Source organism: Perca flavescens, chromosome 7 (genome assembly GCF_004354835.1).
Source record: "Perca flavescens isolate YP-PL-M2 chromosome 7, PFLA_1.0, whole genome shotgun sequence".
In the NCBI taxonomy this organism is placed as follows: Eukaryota; Metazoa; Chordata; class Actinopteri; order Perciformes; family Percidae; genus Perca; species Perca flavescens.
Genome location: NC_041337.1, coordinates 3,625,847 through 3,639,577, shown reverse-complemented (window position 1 = coordinate 3,639,577; position 13,731 = coordinate 3,625,847). Strand labels below are relative to the sequence as shown.

Here is a 13,731-nt window from a genome sequence, read left to right as displayed (position 1 = left end):
GCAGCTTAACAATGAGAAAACTGAAAATGTGCTCGTTGGCATGAACACTTGTAGTGGATAAACATATTATTGTAACCCCAAGAACTGTGCCACCGGCCAACAGAGAAGGACACCTATGATCCATCTGCCCCGACGATCACCAAATCCCACACACAAGATCAGCAAGCCATGGCGTTATAGGGCGGATGCAGCCGAGGCAACGTTTGCGGCATTTTGTCAGTAATAGATGGAACCAGACTAGCTGTTTCCATATTTTCAGTCTTTATGCTAGTCTAAGTTAAATGCATCCATTTTTAGACATGAAAGTGCTATCCATCCTCTCATCTGACTCTCAAGAAAGTGAATACTTGGATTTCCCCTAAATGTTTCCCCAAAAAAATGCCTAGTTTATTATTTTAAGTTTTGAAATGTATAGTTTATATATAAACTCTATCTGAAAATATTTTTCTTACAATGTACAGTAATCTACATCAGCCTGGAAGAGAGTAGAACACATGTCAAGGTTTGGTTCTTCTTCATGTGTTGATTTCTTTTATAAAAATAAAGAAAAGGAGAATAAAAACTAAATAAATTAAATGTTTGAAGTTTTATTCCAATGTGTAGTGTCCCAAACATTGCCTGAAACACAGCTGTTATCTAATAACATAAGGCTACTACAGTGGGCTTGTACACTAGATGGCAGTCCAGGAATGTTGTATGTAGCATTGATGTACTCCAACACTCCATGTTGTTCTCTTGCTGTTCTGTGGAAGCGGTACAAGGGATGAGTGAACAAGCAAAAGTTAATTCATATTGTTATATAATGGCCTGTAAAAATGTAAATGGTAAAATGTACCCATATCTGCTGCAGCATGTCATTTCAAATACTAACATGGATGTAACACCTCTAAAACATCCAACGGAATGAGCATGAGTACATCTTTAAAGCCACCCACCTTACCAGAATCAACTATACTGTGTCGGCTGTAAAAGCCTTCAGGTTGCACAGATCTAAATTCTCCAAATCTACAATCTCGTAAATCAATACATACTGTTATTTTTCTCAAGAAGTAAAATTAACATTGTATGACAGACAATGATGCAATTATGAAAATAATTTTATTGAAAAGTCTTTAAATATGACATTTTGATTGATCATTACTTTCAGGAATAAAGATATTTGCAGTCAATGAGGTCCTTCAGCAAACCTTTCAGGGCCTCTGTGTGATGGGACAGGCTGAGAACAGGTGTGTTGATTGGGTTTGGTAAACGCAGAAAAAAGGTAGAGCCATGTCTTCAGGAATGGCCAGAGATGATGATGAAGTCAATGGAAAGTGAAGATACTGCGTTGTGAGGCCTCCAGCTGAATCCTTTATTCAACGCCTTTCATGAACTCAAGGAACTCTGTCAGAGAGAACGCATTATTTTATTTATATAATTCTTCTTGTATTTCTGACTTGAATACACACTTTACGATACGTAACGATTCTCGGAGATCCTTTGCCTGAATTTGTTGATAAATGGGTGCAAACAGCTTTCATGTTGGGCAGAAGACTACGGTAATTGTACAATGGACATCTTTTTTTATGATTATTTTTTGTGGGCATTTTAGGCTTTTATTTTTGACAGGACAGCTGAAGACATGAAAGGGGAGAGAGAGGAGGAATGACATGCAGCAAAGGGCCGCAGGTTGTAGTCAAACCTTGGGCCGCTGCGTTGGGCGTGCTCTACCAGGTGAACTGCCCAGGCGCCCTACAATGGAGATCTGACCAAACACCTACTTTAGGCAATGGCTTCTCTTACTTAGTAATATGATCACACATCAAAAACCATCATTTAAAGGAGAACTTACCTACTATACAATTTACGTACCATATCTACAAGTACTGTCGATAGGAAAAAAAAGAAGACCAAAATCGGTGCTAGCAAACTGGAGTTGCTGCAGCTAATGACCAGAGCGCCCAGTTAGCTAAAATGTCAGTTGAGGGGGCATAATGCTAAAGAGTGCCTTTGTGCCTTTTAACAGACACAAAATGCAGTTTCTGTGCTTCAAGTTGGCCTTACTAAAGTCTTCTGCGATTATACGAACACCATCGGGGTGGGCCCGCTACTGTTCGTTTATGGTGTTCAGCAGGAGAGAGAGAGCCTGGCTGAACCCCCTTATCCCGGACGCCGCTATGCAGCTAGCAGGCTGAGCTAGCTAACGGCAGTATTGAGACAAGGTAAGTGACAGCAGAAACTTTGAATTTAAATGGTTTCTTCACAATGTCTGAGTTGAAAACACATCTTGTGGTCACGTAAGGGCCCTGTTCATGTTGCATAGAAATTATTATATATATATATATATATTATATAATTAGGGCCCGAGCATGAAAGTGGAAAGGAACCTATTGTTTTTGTAAGGATTATTATTCCACGACGTCACTCGCATTTTTGAGGGGCTTAGCATGCTGGAAAACTTACAAAAATTGCACACATGTCAGACATGGCGAAAACTACAAAGTTCCATAGCGAAAAAGTTCAATTTGCCTTTTGTGTGAAATTATTCATTTTACGAACAGGTATTTTAGGACTTTAGGATGCACGACAACTCTCAAAGTTGTGCAGCCATGTGCAGAATAGGAAATTCTTTGATCTAAGTTCACATTTAGGCTTGAGAGTGGTATGGTTGCTCTATAGTGCCCCCTAATTGGTTTTAGCACTTGGGCTGATTTTTGACGGCCTCAATAAAGATAAGATTTTTGAAAACTCACAAAAATTGGCGCCCACATAACAACTGGGAGCTCTGCGAGACTGTAGGCCTACAGAGATTTGGCCCATACCTGTAAGCGGGCTCCATAGCGCCCCCTAATGCGTGGAAAGCCTTAACTTGGACATAGTTGATCCGATATTCACCAGATTTACTACACATATTGATCTAATCATTTGTGACATATTTCCAATTTACCTTCATTAGCTACGCCCAACCAGAAGGCAGACATTTTTTATTTATTAATTTTTCATGTGTTTTACGTTCTTTTGAACTCCTCCTTCCAATCTTCACCAAACTTTGCAGGTACTATCTCTGGACCCTCATGACAAAAAAAATATCTTTTATTGAAAATATGCGAAAGTTAGGGGGGACCAACTTCCTGTAGGTGGCTGTCTAAACAGGAACTTGCGTATCTTGGCCACAGTTATTGCGATGATCACAAAACAACACAGTTGTTCCTCATAGGGGCTTGAGAATCCATGCCAAAGTTTGAGTGAATCGGCCATTAGATGGCACTGTTTCAATTTGTTTTAATAAATTAGCCACATCGCAATATAACCTACTTTGTCTAACTTCTCCTGGGCCGTTAGTCTGATCTGCATGAAAACTTGGTATAGACTCGGCGTACCCTTGTGACAAAAAGTTATCAAAAGAATTTTGATAGCTAACACAATGTGCAGATTATAGAGGACCAACTTCCTTTAGGGGGTGGTCGAAGCAGGAGGTTGCGTATCTTGCCAACAACTATTCTGATTGCCATGAAACATGACACAGTCGTTCCTCATGGGACATTGAGCATATCTGCAAATGTTGGAGTCAGTCGGCATTTAGATGGTGCTGTTTTGATTTTTTTTTACCTGACTGAAATTCCATGCTTTTGGGTCTAAACGGCATACCCAAATAAAAGTGGTACAGCTCCCATATACTTTGACACTCTGGAGTGTGCTTGATATCTCTGGAAAGGTATCACTTTCAAGTTTTTCAGGATGATTCTAGGCCTTACTGACACAGAGTTACAGAGGCTAGAATGGAGTTTTTTTTCAAGTCATACATCTGTAAACTGACTAAAACACACTGCTGTAAACACATCTAGGTGAGATACAGAACACAAGACCATAGCCACATGTCTCAGCTTAGTTAGAATTAGAAGCCAAAAGACTCAAAAATGGATTTTATATGAATTGTTTTCTACAGGTATGTCTGTGTGTTTCTCTTAGGTCCATTTGGAAAGTGCAAGGCAAAAAGACAAAAAAGTGCAAAATACAAAACTTCTCAAATACACAAACACAAACATCAATCACACACAAACTTGAAATAACTATTTACATAAATATATAGAAATAAGTAATTATAAATTGTTTAGGGTGTGCTATGCATTATAACCTGTTTATGGTGAAACACAGAGATACACATCACAGGAGGAGCATTTCCCTATAGTCGTTTCAACTGTCGATCAAAATCAACGTGGTCCACATCGGCTGCAGAGGCATCATTGGGTTTCTAGCTGTCTATCTCTGCCTCCCGGGAACCGATTGGCTCATGAGAGGTCTAGTTTGATTTGTAGGACTTCAGAGAAAAACTTTGATACCCACATTGCGCGTTAGAAGTCTCGCGTGAAAAGTGAGACGCAATAAAACGTCCAGAAGTGAAATACTGTTTACCATTTTCCGTTGTAATTCGGTCATAAACTTCAAGACTGTGACGCAAACAGCTAGTTTTGAATGAAATAGCTTGGATATTCCATTTCCTTGGACTACTGGCAAGTTATGAAAAAAAATATTTTGGGACAATATCACCGATGTAGATAAACACTCGACTCTCGACACTAGCTGCGCAGTCTTTTTCAGTGTCATGGCAACTTTATTACAGTTGTTTAACTGCTATATATCATCTTATGCTTTGTGTGTTGTGTTTATGAGAGGCTAAGCTTACAATTGTTGTGTCGCATGACCGTATAGTTTGAAGATTTAATGCTTAAAAGTTATAACCGCGACGAAGTTGCTGTCCACAGTACACTGTTACCAAATGAATTAGCCAAATTGCAATGCATACAAAACCTACTTTTTCTAACTCCTCCTAGAGCATTAATCCGATCTGCACGAAATGTTGAATGTATCCTCGGTCGAACCTCATGTAGCAGTATTAACTCCTAACTCCCTGGCGCTCTTTTGACCAATCAATGCCACAGGGCCCTGTATAAAAGCAGCTAGTTGTCCTCCTTCCGCCCTCTCTTGCTCATTGGTGACGGAAGTACTCTGCACTTCCGGGTCGCTCACTCCGTGAGTTGTTTTGCTGCGCTACAGGTAGAGTAGCGGCTTGGCTGCCTCCACACTCATTGTCACTGTTATTTTGTTACCGTTATTTATTATATACTGAACGCTTGTAGATCTTCGGTTGGCGGGTTGTCCTTCACCTTACCGGTTGAACAGCGGTGAATGAAAAGCGAGCAACACTGATATCTGCTGCGGTTTGCATGCTTGGAGCTGCCTCCTTCTGGGTCTTCTGGTTCAGATTTATTCGTTAAAATTATTTGGTGTTAATTATTATTTTCTGTAAACGCTAGGAACGCTGAAGCTGCCGGAGATCCCTGTTAGCTGCTTAGCACTTCAACTACTGGCTGCTGTTTTGTCGAGACTCTTGTTTTGCCTAAGACGGCTTTTGCTGAGACTGCTGCTGTCCTTTAAAAGTCCTGAGTATCGTACCTATTGCTGCACGCCTGTCTTGCCTTCACGGCTAATGGGCCAATGTATGAGCCACTTGTTTTGTGAGCCATTGTTGAGGGGTTTGGCTCCCTACCTTAATTTGGTTGATTTAGTTGTTTCTTTCTTTATTTTCTTTCTATTTTGTTTTCAATTTAATGAAAATTGTAGTTATATTTTGTTTAGTTTTCTTTTCTTTAAGTGTTTTTTTTTGGTTATGTTATTGTGCTAATTGTAAGTGTTTTGTTTCTTTTGAATTCTTGTTTTGTACGGCCTGTGGGAACCCCTAGTGGTTCTGGCCTTTATATTGTATCTATATTGGTTAAATTTCTTTCAATTTGTTTCTTTATAACCTTGTTTATATTGATTTTTGATATTCATTCTTGTGGAGTGAACCCCTTTAATTGTGTGTGTGTGTGTGTGTGTGTGTTTCCCATTTCTCCCCCCCATTTTTAGTTGCTGAGACCTGAAGGTGGTGGTGTTGGTGTCCAGGTGGTGGTATCTCCTTCCCCGTGTGCTGTGTCTCCCCGTTTTCATTTGCAGTGTTCACTGTTGTGTTGTTTTAGTGTGTTCACGGGTGACTTTCCCTGGGATCCCCTTTACCGTCCTCGTTCCCTTCTCCCCCTCGACTGTTAAGTCTCAGCCCTAATTATTTTTGCCCTCTTTTTGGTGTGAATGTGTTTTGAATTGATTGCTTTTAACTTTATTGATTTTTATTGAAATAAAATGGTATTCTTTTGTAAGTTGAACCTCGTCTTTGGCGCCTTTTTGTATACTGACCTGTGTGACATTAAATATATCAATAATCTTGCAATTGGAAGTAAAATCATTCATTAGTAAGTGATATCATTCCCTGGGTGAAATTCCCAGGGTGGCATTGTCAGTGTTTTTGAGGTGGGCTTCATCTAGGATACCACCTCCTCTGTTATGTTCGCTCTCGTGCCGCCACACTCATGACAAAAAGTTATCAAAAGAATTTTGATAATTAAAAATGTCCAAGTTATAAAGGAGCAACCTCGTGAAGGTGGCAGTCAAACAGGAAGAGTTGCGATTCTTGGCAACAGTTATTCTGAATCAGAGGAAACTCGGCTCAGCAGCACAGCTGTTCCCCGTGCTCCGCTGAAGCCACGGGTAGGGTGACCATGTTTTGATTTCCAAAAAAGAGGACACTCGGCCTGGCCTCGAGACAAATCCAGACAGTGGTGATTCTCAGAGGTTAATGAACATGCTTTATTATGCCTCAATTGTGCAAAAATAACTTCTGTAATAAAATAAAATCTGTAACAACATGTAACAAAATAATAGCTCTCTTTTAAAATAAATAAATAATATGAAAAAATGTTCTAAATATGACCTCTTCTGTGTTAGAAAATCCAGCTTCAACAAAATATCTCTTAATACCTTTTCAATGTAATAAGATAAATAATAAAGACACTGAAACATATGTGCCAGCTTTGCACACGGTGCACTCCGCCTCCCACTTGTCCGGTCCCGACCGGGACGGTATGTGGGACATTTTTTTTGCAGTTCAACTGGGAAGCTGCACTAGCCTTGTTTTATGGTTGTAAGTGGACTGATGTTTATACTTGTGCACTAGTGTGTGCGTCAAGACGGTGTGTGTGTGTGTGTGTGTGTGGGGAGTGGGTGATATAGAGCGGGGGAGAAGTGAGAGTGACAGCGAGCGAGTCCTACCGACTCTAGAGTCATAGTGAGAGAAACAAATTGTCTCACCTGTGTTTTTTGACCACTGTGGGAAATCTTTAGCAGGAAACGCTTCGGCATTTTGTGTGTAATGCTGCTCCGCTGTCTGCCCTGGTCCCTGTCTGTCTGCCCTGGTCCCTGTCTGTCTGCCCTGGTCCCTGTGTATGTGCGCGCCGCAGAGCCGCTCCTGAAGGCAGCCTCTCGGGAATTACGTCACACAACAAAGTAGCCTACCGTAGTATTGTGTTGAGCAAAGTGCCAGTCAATTTAAGTACACGCTTAATGGTCCCATGAAAAACAGTGAAAACCGGACATTTTAATGAATTTATAAAACCCCCCCGGACACCCCGGACAGTAGGTAAAAAGTGGACATGTCCGGGCAAAAGAGGACGTTTGGTCACCCTAGCCATGGGTAAAATTTGAAGTAAATTGCCCGGGCATCCCGCCAGTACCCCCGATGTCCTGTGAGGGGCGAGGGCCCCTTTCAACGCTGCTTGCAGCTTTAATTGCATTTTGTGTCTGCTAAGAGGCACAAAGGCACTCTTTAGAAGTATGCCCACACAACTGGCATTTTAGCTAACTGGGAGCTCTGGTCATTAGCTGCAGCAACTCCAGTTCGCTAGCACCGATTTTTTTTTTTCCCTATCTACAGTACTCGTAGATATCTAGCGATCAAGATTCAGGTAAAAATCAGCCAGAGTTCTCCTTTAAGCCTTGTCAGAAACGTAAGAAATGGGAGAACTAAATGTATATTGGAGTAGAGTAAGATGAAACTAAATTCCCTAGCCGCATGACCTTTCATTTATTTAGATATAGTTACATAAATATGCACGACTGTACTGGCTCCTGTAGTTCTTTCTTATCTTTTTGTACTTTTCTTTACTTAAAGTGCTCATATTATACTCATTTTCAGGTGTATAATTGTATTTAGAGGTTATATTAGAATAGGTTTACATGGTTTACTTTTCAAAAACACCATATTTTAGTTGTACTGCACATTGATGCAGCTCCTCTTTTCATCCTGTGCATTGAGCTCTCTGTTTTAGCTACAGAGTGAGGCATCCCACCTCTGTTCCATCTTTGTTGGGAGTTGCACATGTGCAGTAGCTAGGTAAGGACTACTAGCCAGTCAGAAGCAGAGTATGAGGGCGTGCCATGCTAGCAGCTAGGCGGGCATTATAACGTGTTACAAAGTGATGCATGTTTGTCTCTGAAGTAAAGGCTGGACTACAATAGAGCTGTTTGGAGCAGTTTGCAAACAGTGTTTTCTGTTGGAGATGGTAAGTGCCTTTGGGGTGGACTTTGGGCTTTTTCACTTTGTAAACCTATTACATGCACAAAAAAAGATATATAACACAATAAAGAAAAGGGGAAAAGCCAAAAAGCATAATATGAGCACTTTAAAGCTATTTGTTTTACTGATTTTATCTTTTCCCAAGCTTTATCCTATAGATGAGTAGATTTGTTGGAAATAATGTGTAATAAATGGTTTTGTAACGTATACTGTACATATTCATGTGTATGTTATATGTATATTCAATTTTTTATATACAAAATTGTATCTGTACATAATAGTTAAATGTTTGTTTACCTTGTTCAGCTTTGTTGAACTTAGATAGATGGATAGATAGATAGGACTTTAATAATCCCAAACTGGGAAATTACATAAATTACTTGTTTTTAGTTCTATCTGTATTTCTGTGTGTGTACTTTGAGAGTAACAAAAGCCATCAAATTCCAGTTCGGAATACTCGTATTTCCTGCTAACTTAAATTACAAATGCAAAATCTTTGCCTTTGAACATTGTTTGTCGAACATTCAGTTGTGCTGCTGATTGGCTGGCTCTCTTACCGTCATAATCAATTTTCCCATCATTGTTTTTATCTCCATCCTTCATCAGCTCCTCAATGTCATCTTCTGTGATGGCCTCTCCAGTGGACTCCAACATGGTCTTCAGCTCTTCTAAGTCTATGTAGCCATCTCCGTTCCTCAACACAAGATAAAGGAATCAGTCTTATACTCATCTGGAATATGTTGAAACCTTTAGCACTAAACTGTTCTGATTGTAACAGTGTGAGTTAAGTTGTGGGTATTTATCAAAGATACCAAGAGAGTTTTGTTTGACTTAACTGATATTTCAAACATCTATATATACATCAATATACTAGCACTGATTCCTCTTAAATTAACTTGAATGTTAAAGTAGCTTTATGCAGTGTGCGAAAATACAAAGAGGAACCTACTTGTCAAACATGCGGAACAGTTCAGCCAACTCCTCCTCTGATTTTCCTTTGCTCTCCTCCTTCATGCAGCGGACCATCATAACCAAGAACTCATCAAAATCAACTGTGCCACTCCCTGTTAACATGACAAACAATATTATAAAGACTCCTTATGGCTATATTATATTTGCAGTTATTAGACCTCAAGATACAGTGTTCATTTAATATTTAAATGATTTTATTCCACTCTAAAAAATATGTGCTGCTGATGTCTACAGTGATTTGACAGGCGTAATGATGCTGACATACCATCCTCATCCACCTCATCAATCATCTCCTGTAACTCTTCAGGGGTGGGATTCTGTCCCAGCATCCTCATCACCTTTCCCAACTCTTTGGTGCTGATGCAGCCGTCCTCTGCATCCTGGATGAAGATGTCAAATGCAGCCTTGAACTCTAGAAGGGACACAGTAACTGTTACTGTTACATGGTAGACATCCATGTCCACCATGTAGAAATGTTAGGCCGGTTACACACTGGCTGTGTGGCGTGAGCGTGGCGTTTCTGTTGCGTGGCAGCTGCGTGGATTTTTCTGTCTTTACACACCAGAAACGTGTCTGACGCGGGGCTGCTGCTGCTAGCCTTGTCGGTACACATGTATGTTTCCCATTGATAAAATGAAATACCATGTTAAACATAAATATATACTGATTTGATTACAGCAAAGACAACGTCGGCAGTATTGACGGCAAAATAGGCTACAGAATATTTCGTTCTGTATTGACAGATGCAATATTAGAAAATCAATTATTTAAAAAAAAAAAAAATTACATTTATATCTGCATTTATATCAAAACCTAGATACTTTTGTCATTTATTAATATGTATTCATGTCTAAACGACATATACACATCTTTTCCCATTCTATTTTGCCTGGAAACGCTTCCAACACGCTTGCGTGTCGCGTGAAAAACAGGCGTCGGTTCTATTTCTAACAGGCGCGCGTTTTCAGCGCGGCTCGAGCAGGCAGTGTGTAAGCTCTAACCTGTTAACATAAGAGCCGAAATATAAACGGACACGCCAAGCAGCTGACACGCCACACAGCTGACACGCTCGCGCGACGCATCTAGTATGTAACTGGCCTTATCCAACATAACCAGGCCAGCCAAGTATTTTGTGGCTCTAGATATCAGTAATTAATCGGAAATGCTTTACTATGCAAAGGTTATACAGGATGTTTAGTGGAAATAATCAAATTTGGCTCTTATTCCTAGGAAAGCAGGCATTTTATTAAAAGAACAGCTCCACTACAACCCAAGTAGATAGTCATTCATTTATTAGTCTAGATCAACAAGTACATTTCCAGGATATAGCCTAACTGTCCGCTATAGAAAATAGCAACCTTCCAGAAGCTACACTTTTTTTTTTTCAAAGAAAATTTGGATGGTGCAACAAGGCAGGCCTGCTTGGTTCTTTCAGAGAATTGTTGTAGGGATTTACCTACCTACCTACCTATTTATTTCCTACTTCTCTTCTATGCTACTGGGATTACTCCCATCCTTCCATCACTGTCTTAAAGCAACACTAGGTAACTTTTCCCGCTTCGGTCCCCTACAGGTTGGAAGCGGAATTGTTACAAATTACTACAGGTCCCTAGGTAATACTAGTCCTGTGTGACTTGGGTTAGTTTATAACATAGTATTGTTAGCAGTAGTAGTTGTACTTGTAAATGAAGTATTTTGAGTATTATCAGTTTAGGTATTGTGAATATAGATAGTAGTAATAAGTAATAGCAGTAGTAGTTTTCTCACCATTTTTTTGTTCCTCTGTCAAGTTCTCAACCTTAAGGGAAACAAAGTGAAGATGGTCATTATATATCACTGTGTTTATTTTTTTTATGTATTTTTTATTTGACAGGGACAGTGCATATTGATACATATTTCTGTAAATATGCCAGATTTAGCCAAAAGGATAGTTTTTTTTATCTGCACTCCTTGGCCAGATGTTACAATAGGCTCTCTAAAAAGCAATGATAAGCATCCAACATTAACACATTAAAAATAAAAATATACATTACGTTTCCCTGTTTCAGTGTGCTCAGTGCAGATGGACTGTAATGTCACACTGCTTTCCTCACTTACTATTCTTGTTGTGTGGCAGAGTACATAGGGGGGATTTCTGACACCGTGCTGTTGTCTGGCTGGCTCATTTGTTTTAATAGCCATCAGCTGTCCCTTCTCTTCTTCCCTCAGCACTTCTTTGTTCTATTGTCAGGCACAGACTTGAACTAACCACAGCAGCCTGTCACTCTGTGCACTGTCTGAGTGCGTTACACCTTTCAGTATCGTACAAGTTAAAGGAACACACAGAGACCCTTTTTTTCTTCTTTTTATTTATTTTAATTTTTTTTTACAAAAAGTAAACATCAAGAAAGTGGTCATCACAGTAAGATAAACCATAAACTCAGTTAGTGATCATCGCAAACAACCACAAGCACGACTGCAGTCAGAACCCAGGAGGGACCTCAAAAATACTGGTATCTATTAATTTACATTTGTTCATTGTATGGATATATTATGTTCTATTAATTATGCTTCAATTTAATTTCTGGAATGCTGTTTCAAAGTTGTGTCCATACTGATAAAATAAAACACTATATTCATATACTGTATTTTCTTCAAAATGTATTCTAATCTAAATATCACTATTCCAAGAATGATTATAAATTTCTTAGTTTGTAAAAGCACTCATACCCCCAAAAATACCAAGGACATGACCTCAGTGTCCTCAGCAGAAGCTACGGCCCTGCCCACAAGTAGAAATTCAAATCAATTCAGAATCTATTAATTTACTCTTAATAATCCCTATTATTTTATGGATGTTCCAAAGACCTTTATCTGTCCGATACAATACTGTAAAAACATTTACACCACCTGGTGTCAAAAATCAAATCCTGACAACATAATCTAAACCAATAATACAGCAGCAGCGAGGTGAATCCAAACTTCTCTGGCAGTCTCAACAAAAGTTAGATCTTTGATCTTCACAGAAGTAGCAGCTACTACTATTTCACATAGTGTGTAGGTGCTTTTGTTCCACAAATGTTAAACTTGACTTTGGAATTACAGAGCAGCTGTTCATGTTATCAGCCGTCACATTGGCTTGTGAACTTTTTTAAACGCATGAGAGCCAGCAAACTTCCCCTATCGTGTCATGCAACAGTGTGTTCCTGTTCTTTTTTGCTTCAACACACACTGTTCCAGGTTTTCTGATTATTACACGCTATACAAGTAATTACATCAGAGTGAAATAAAAGAGAAATAAAACTATCATGCATGTCTTTACTGTACTCACCGCTGCTTTATATACGTCATCCATGGCTGCTGGTCCTTCCCTGCCTCTGACACACAGCTGCACTCACTGCTGCACTCAGACACAGCACAAGAACTGCCTCAGTCTTTATTGTTGGAGTGTAGCACTAAAAAACCTTTTGACCCATCCCGCAAACTCCAAGGCTGATGGAGGGAGGAGTGACTGAGAGAGATTTCTATAAATAGGAAACAACAGAAGCCACCCGGCAATGGGGAAACACTGACAGCAGCAGCTAAGTAGGGATGTTCATGTTGGGTTTACAAGGTGTCTGTGTGTTCAGCTCAGCTCATTTTAATGTTCAGACTATTGCCCTACAAAGCCTAAACATGGTAGATGCAATATCGTTATATTCTGGAGGACAATGTTGCACTACGTTGTTCACATGTCCACATCTGCCCAAACGAACGAAAGCTTTAGGGTTCGATTCCACAAAACTAAACAAGGCGGGTGTGAAAACACCCTAAGTAACCAGCTGAACTGGCAGGTTACTGTCTTAGTTTAGCAGAGGCAGTATAGCTGACATCTGAGCTGCTGTCTGAAGGGGATATCATGTGATTTATTTGCGGTTTAGTCACCTTTAAATCACACTTTTAAGTTCAGTAGTTGAAATTGACATAAGATGAAAGGACACTTTTTATTTGCAGATACTGAACTTATTTGCAGACTTCTTTAACGTTGTCCAAAGTCATAGTGCAGTATCTACATGTTTTAGGTCTTATGTAACATCTACGACAACAATTTGTTTGTGGTGAAATGCTCAAAAAAGGTCAATGCTATATACGTTTTCTAGCAAAAACAAAGAAACATTATTATTAGGATCCGTTAAATGTTGTTATTAAAGAATAATCACTCAGATACAGTACATACTGAGCAGGATATTTTACAGTGCTGCACTGTAAAAGGCAACAATCACCTCAAACCTATTTTCTCACACGGCAAAGTAAAGGATCTTTTGGAAATCCCTGCCAAAAATTGGAAAGGCATCACAGAGAATGCTTGTCAGGTC

At 39.6% G+C, this 13,731-nt stretch overlaps 1 protein-coding gene across 2 annotated transcripts; it reads right to left on the bottom strand.

Annotated features, from left to right (window-relative positions):
- Positions 1-567: 567 nt before the first annotated feature.
- LOC114559271 (troponin C, slow skeletal and cardiac muscles) lies at positions 568-12,841 on the bottom strand. Of its 2 annotated transcripts, XR_003693046.1 has the most exons (7): positions 12,708-12,841; positions 11,165-11,195; positions 9,663-9,809; positions 9,375-9,489; positions 8,983-9,119; positions 1,188-1,383; positions 568-743 (listed from the first exon to the last, which is right to left on the bottom strand). XR_003693046.1 is itself a non-coding variant. In XM_028583848.1 (6 exons), the coding sequence occupies exons 1-6, from the start codon at positions 12,729-12,731 to the stop codon at positions 1,352-1,354; spliced, it is 486 nt and encodes a 161-aa protein (XP_028439649.1). In that variant the 5' UTR covers positions 12,732-12,841; the 3' UTR covers positions 1,080-1,351. The 2 variants fall into 2 exon arrangements, 1 of the variants encoding a protein (XP_028439649.1); XM_028583848.1 differs by lacking the exon at positions 568-743 and having other exon boundaries at positions 1,080-1,383.
- Between the last annotated feature and the right edge of the window lie 890 nt (positions 12,842-13,731).

What these genes read in the sequence shown, in the direction of transcription:
- LOC114559271 (XM_028583848.1), bottom strand. Translation starts at nt 12,731, where the DNA reads ATGGATGACGTATATAAAGCAGCG. An exon ending in GACAGAGGAACAAAAAAATG is followed by an intron (nt 9,810 to 11,164) that starts GTGAGAAAACTA and finishes TGTCCCTTCTAG; the next exon opens with AGTTCAAGGCTGCATTTGAC. An exon ending in TGATGAGGTGGATGAGGATG is followed by an intron (nt 9,490 to 9,662) that starts GTATGTCAGCAT and finishes TCATGTTAACAG; the next exon opens with GGAGTGGCACAGTTGATTTT.